The sequence below is a fragment of the Dichotomopilus funicola genome (assembly GCF_033296635.1).
Source record: "Dichotomopilus funicola strain CBS 141.50 unplaced genomic scaffold C8A04scaffold_18, whole genome shotgun sequence".
Classification (NCBI taxonomy): domain Eukaryota; kingdom Fungi; phylum Ascomycota; class Sordariomycetes; order Sordariales; family Chaetomiaceae; genus Dichotomopilus; species Dichotomopilus funicola.
In genome coordinates this window covers 416,203-422,202 of record NW_026944039.1, presented here as the reverse complement: position 1 = coordinate 422,202, position 6,000 = coordinate 416,203, and the positions used below count along the sequence as shown (strand labels likewise).

Below are 6,000 nucleotides of genomic sequence, written 5' to 3'. Positions count from 1 at the left end.
ACGGGACCCGCTAGAGCCCATGATGCAGTGTAAACTGGCCAGCGAAACACTGAATCCAAGAGGCCCGTTTTGCCGGGCGATAACCGACAACTGAGGTTATGATGGTGAAAATAGCATGAAGGGTTGATAGCAACGAATCATCATCTTTTCTCTCCGACCAACACCTGACGGGTACCGAACCGTCAATTGCGGTACAAAATATGACGTCACCTGCAAGATTTCAGGCTCTTTTCGTCAGTACCGTCGTACAGAATATTAAATAGTTAAAACACGACAGGAATTCTAGAAGCTCCGAGTGCAACATGCAACAATTCTCTCACAACCCGTTCATTTATTCTGGTTAATCTCCAGGTCCCACGACGCAACTCGATCTTCAGTTTCGTAATTATTCGTATTCTTCCCTCTCCCCGGGCCCGCAACCATGAACCCGAACCCTCTGTCCGATCGCGAAAAGGCATTAGAGGACCAATGGATAAAGCAGAAAGAGTGTGTTTCCCGCGTCATCGGTGGCTTTTCTGACACCATGCTCTGACCAGGGGTTACTAACACAACGCAGAAAGCAAATGGCAAAAGATGCGGCCGCAAAGAAACAGGAAGCGGCCAAGCAAACGACTCAGGGTCAAGACCAAGCGGGACAGAAGTAATTAGGCGGGGTCAACAAAGGGAGTTTGACCTCAGACGATGAATCGATGAACTCTTTAAATTCCTCTTTTCGGAAGTTTTGCTTATTGCAGGACTGCGCACCTCGCCAAGTATTACTATGTATGTAATGCTGTTGTTGACCCTTTCGTCCGTGGGACTTTTCCGTATCTCACGTCGTCTCTGTCGACAATTCACTTCATCCGCCGGCAGTCCGGTTCCGTTCAACCTTTCAGTGCTTTACGGGCTGTCAGCGTCGAAAACTAAGTCCTCTTGGAAGCTCTTGGGTCCCTTCGACGAACAAAACCAGCGCAGATCCTTCTGGGGTGTGTTCCCTTTTGGCCCACTCGGAAGGTAACCGATTGGCTCGGAATTTGTTTCAACGCGTGGCTTTCAGATGCAGGAACATCGGCATCGCCGGTTGAGAGCGCCTTCGGCTGAGTATCGTCCGGACCCTTTTGGGGTTGCATTTTTGTTCCGGAACCCGCGATAAACTGCGATGATCGCGGGAAAATTGCCGGATCCCATTGCCGCACGAACGGGATGCGAGCAACGGTTATGTCGGACGGGAACGACGCAGCGGGACGGGGGGGTCTTCGTTTGTGATCCACGTGTAGTAATAAGACATTGATTGTCTCAACCTCTTGGCTCTCCCAGCTTCCCGGGTTTGTGTCACTGCTGCCGTTGCTCTCAAGTCAACAAACCACCAACAGGCGATCGCCACATCACGCCCATCCACGAGTGACAATGCGGTTCCTCCTCGCCCTCTCGACCGCAGCCGCGGTCGTGGCCGCGACCAGCAGCCACAGCACCAGTACCAGCAGGCCTCACAAGCGCGCCGACATAGACGACTGCCTCGCAGACGCCGGCGTCCCCGTCGACGAGCTCGACTCCGACGACTGGGAGCTCGACGCCAGCCCCTTCAACGACCGCCTGCCCTACACCCCCGCCGCCATCGCCGCGCCCACCTCTGTCGAGCACATCCAAGCCGCCGTCTCGTGCGCCGCCAAGCTCGGCATCAAAGTCAGCCCCAAGTCGGGCGGGCACAGCTATGCCTCGTTTGGTCTTGGTGGTGAGGACGGGCATCTGGTCGTGCAGCTCGACCGGATGGATAATGTGACGCTTGATGCGGAGACGAATATCGCGACTGTGCAGCCCGGTGCGCGGTTGGGGCATGTGGCGACGTTGTTGAATGACCAGGGGAAGCGGGGGTTTAGCCATGGGACGTGTCCGGGGTGAGTGTGCCCACCGCTTTTGGGCTGTCTTCGTCACGATTAACACGAAATGTATAGCGTTGGCGTGGGTGGCCACTCTATCCACGGCGGGTTCGGCTTTAGCTCGCACACCCACGGTCTCGCAGTCGACTGGATCGCCGGGGCCACCGTCGTTCTCGCCAACGGCACAGCAGTCAAGACCTCCGCCACCGAGAATCCAGACCTCTTCTGGGCCATCCGCGGCGCCGGCTCCAGCTTCGGCATCGTGTCCGAATTCCAATTCAACACCTTCGCGGTCCCGGACAACGTAACCTCCTTCGAAATCAACCTCCCCTGGAAAAACGCCACCAACATCACCGCGGGCTGGAGCGCCATCCAAGACTACCTTCTCGCGGGAGATATGGACCCGCTCCTCAACATGCGCGTCCTCGGCAACGGCTACCAAACCCAAATCCAGGGTCTCTACCACGGCAACAAGACCGCCTGCAACGAAACCATCCAGCCCCTCGTCAAGCTCGTCAACGGCACGCTGACCAAGCCGGTCGAATACGACTGGATGGGCGGCATCTCACACTACGGCTACAGCCAAGAAGTCGACCTCACCCGGCCCTACAAGCAATCCGAGACCTTCTACTCCAAGAGCCTGGTCACCTCCGCGCTGCCCGCCGAGGTCCTGCAAAAGGTAGCCGACTACTGGGTCAACGAAGCCAGGAACGTCACCCGCTCCTGGTACATCATTATCGACTTCTACGGCGGGCCGACGTCCGCTGTCACCAAGGTCGCCGCGGAGGACACATCGTACGCCTACCGCGACCCGGAGAACAGTCTGTTCCTGTACGAGCTGTACGACCGGAGTTTTGGGGATTACCCGGAGGATGGGTTTACGTTTTTGGACGGGTGGGTGGATGCGTTCACGAGCGGGCTGGAGGAGAGCCAGTGGGGGATGTATGTGAATTATGCGGACCCGACGATGGATCGTGAACAGGCGCAGCAGGTGTATTATCGGCAGAGCTTGCCAAAGTTGAGGGATATCAAGAAGGCGGTTGATCCGGATGAGGTGTTTTATTACCCGCAGGCAGTTGAGCCTGCGAAGCCGGCGGACCCAGAGAAGTAAACGATATTAACGAAGAGGGGTGGAATGTATATTGGGGGGAGCGTTGTACATACATACACACGAGCATGAGCATGGCACCTGCGGCGGCCATATTGACGTCAATACTTTTCATGTGGATTGAGGACAATTTTTAGCTTGCTTAGAGCAATTATTACTGGATTTACAAATTTCACTAGACCTTAATACCGCTCTTCACCAGCCGAGACCGAGACTTCCTTTGTAACCGTGTTCATGAGTGGTGTTTAATGTTGCAGGGTTAGGGTTAACCCCTTTTCTCTCCCGTCAGAATTTACCCTCAGTTGTAAGCCCCTTGCTGTTCCGGAATGGGTACGTTCAAACGCTTGGGTGACTCGGAGTAAATTATTACTGTCTGCCGTTACAATCTCGGTGTCATTTTGCAAGCGTGACCCATGGTGCAGCTCGGGACCGGATGACGAGTTGATGCCTGGGAGGCTGGGAGGCAGACATGGAGGCGTACACTGCGTGAGTGATGTGTTGGTTGATGCAAGGGCATCTGCCTCACGCGCTTGTCGTGCAAACACCCGTCCCAGGGAAATTTACGGCCCTTGATAAACTTGGCAGATGTTGACTCAGCCAGTCAGCCTCCGTTTACATGAATGACTCGGAGGTTCTGGTTATGATGCATGTTGAGCTTCATGAATTCCGCTCGGTGGGCCAGTCCTGTACTACCCACGAGACCCATTCTGGTTGCCTGAGTACATTCATTTTTGGATGGCCTCAGATTGCCTCTCTTGGTTCTTGAGATAGGTTCGCCCAATTACAGAGTTCGGCATCCCATGTTGACATCCGGGCTTGTCATCCAACTGTGCTATGAGGTTGGCCTCTTCCACAAGACCCACGATGGAATCTGACGTCGAAGGTTCGAACCTAAGTGGCTCTTTGTAGTACATTTTAATTGGTTGGATCCACCCCGGCACCCTGTCTGGCCTCTCGCTGTGTTATGCCGTAGGCCTCAGTGGCGCTCGGCCTCAGTGCAGATTTGAATCACAGTGGACCTGTGATCAAGGGAGCCTCGATGCCTTCGCCGTCCTCAAACTTTGGAGTCTTACAGAGAGGAAGAGGCGGATGGGAAGCCTCAGGAGAAGCCTCAATATTGGGTACTGTAGCCTCATTGATGGTTCGGAATGTGAGGGTATTTGAATCGTGGTTATCGGCCGCCTTAGAAGCATCAAGTCGCTGGCCAGGCCAAAACATCAGTTTATTCTCCAGCTACAATTTCTTCAGCATCACGCAGTGTGGGTACACCCAGCCAGTCTGCATTGGAGCACGCACTAACACAATCTTCATGCAAAGGACTTAGCAGTAGCAACTTGACGAGCGCTTGACCCTCCTACTTGAGCCTCACCGTTTCACCAAGGAACAAGCTCCGACCACTCAACATCGAAGGCCCAACCATACGTGCTATCAACGTCAAGATGCCCCCGCGTGCCCCCTCCCATCGCAGCTCGAGGCGTGGGTCCCGCCCCCCTGAAGCCGCCACTCCCGCAGCTGTTGTTGGGTGGGATCCAAGCCAAGGAATTATCGACCCCCAACTATTAATGGTCCAAAACTCCCCCTCTCATGTGCCGGTGGTGGAGGAAGAGGAGTTTGCCAGTTCGTATCACACCCACACTGTCAGTACCCCATCCTCAGGACATTACACCTCGTCTACCGGCCCCTGGTCCCCCGACCCCTACCAGGAAGTCAACCCCAACTACCCCTCCATGTCAGTCTCCGAGGCCCCCAGCCTCGCCGATCGTTCTTAGTTACATCACCAAGGAGATATGGCCAACGACCAACACCACCACGCCGATAACCACAACATCGAAACCGACCCGGCCTTCGACGCCCAATTTTCTCATCTTTCCATGTCCGCCAGCGCGTCTACCGCTCCGATGGGCCACGACACCTATGACACCACTGCTGCCGCCCAGCACTGGCCAGACCACAGCGTCCCGCTAGATCCCAATAATACAACAACCGCAGCAGGTTATCAACTCCCGTACGGAGCATCTTCGGCTGACGCAGTCCTTGCGGCCCAGGTCGGCGACGCAACCCACGATCATCAGTATTCCTATGTGCAACAGTACCACGATCATCAGCAACAGCAACAACAACAGCAACACAGCAACCAGTACGCCTTGGCATCCGGCGGCCAGGGTGAGGAGCTAGATGAACCGCCGGTTCCTAACCCGAGTAACAAACCTTTTCCTTGCGATTGGAGGGGATGTACCAGGGGTTTTGACAGGCTGTGTGACTTGGTGTAAGTATCTCTATTCCTCCTCCTTTTCGTTTGATATCCTCCCCGTCGTTTATCCCCTTCTCTTCCACCACCAAAGTAAGGCCCATGCTAACATATTTCTGCCTATACAGCAAACACCAGCATAACCACTACCCACCTCGACAGTGCGAGTACTGCGACGTTAGCAAGGCTGAAATGAAAGACCTGTATCGACACATGTGGGCACGCCACCCGGATGCCGCGAGGGCGCTGAAAATTCCGAAGGAGGAAGATACTTGCAATGTGTGCGGGTATTCTGGGAGGACGGATAATGTTAAGCGTCACCGGGAGAAGAAGCAACATTAATGTGGCTAGGGATTAGGGTCTGAGGATGGTTGGGGGTTTATTATGGGTTGAGAGTTTCGTTGTTGTTTCTAAGTTTGTTTCTTTCTATTCTCTTGCCTCTTTCATTTCCTTTACTTATCCATCCATCCTTCCCCCATCCACCCCCCCTTACCTCCGCCTCTTCTCCCTTTCTTTCTTCTTTCCTTATTGCGCTCGGGGTTTGGTATTTACCTTTCTTTGTTTCGCATCACAGACGATGACAATGGCTACTATCGCTACGTTCCCCACAAACTCTCGTCCCAGGAGCAGGTGATTGTGAATGATGTCCACGCCAAGGGCCGGGCGATTATGGCTTTTGGGATTCTCATCACGTATGTTGTCCCTCTTCTCTTCCGTTCCGTTCTCGTTGTTCACCCCCGTCACAGCGTAAGATCAAGAGATGGTTTAGCCCCTTGCCTCTTATTTTG

General features: G+C 54.3%; 3 protein-coding genes across 3 annotated transcripts; all 3 read left to right on the top strand.

Annotated features, from left to right (window-relative positions):
- Positions 1-421: 421 nt before the first annotated feature.
- Positions 422-644, top strand: C8A04DRAFT_10903 (uncharacterized protein; the record flags this gene model as incomplete). The annotated part of the gene is made up of 2 exons (XM_062776756.1): positions 422-499; positions 537-644. The coding sequence occupies 2 exons, from the start codon at positions 422-424 to the stop codon at positions 642-644; spliced, it is 186 nt and encodes a 61-aa protein (XP_062638550.1).
- A 742-nt stretch (positions 645-1,386) lies between these two features.
- C8A04DRAFT_10887 (FAD linked oxidase) lies at positions 1,387-2,967 on the top strand (the record flags this gene model as incomplete). Its single annotated transcript, XM_062776752.1, has 2 exons — positions 1,387-1,874; positions 1,932-2,967. The coding sequence occupies 2 exons, from the start codon at positions 1,387-1,389 to the stop codon at positions 2,965-2,967; spliced, it is 1,524 nt and encodes a 507-aa protein (XP_062638549.1).
- Positions 2,968-4,751: 1,784 nt separating this feature from the next.
- On the top strand, positions 4,752-5,554 carry C8A04DRAFT_27181 (uncharacterized protein; the record flags this gene model as incomplete). The annotated part of the gene is made up of 2 exons (XM_062780209.1): positions 4,752-5,101; positions 5,341-5,554. The coding sequence occupies 2 exons, from the start codon at positions 4,752-4,754 to the stop codon at positions 5,552-5,554; spliced, it is 564 nt and encodes a 187-aa protein (XP_062638548.1).
- Between the last annotated feature and the right edge of the window lie 446 nt (positions 5,555-6,000).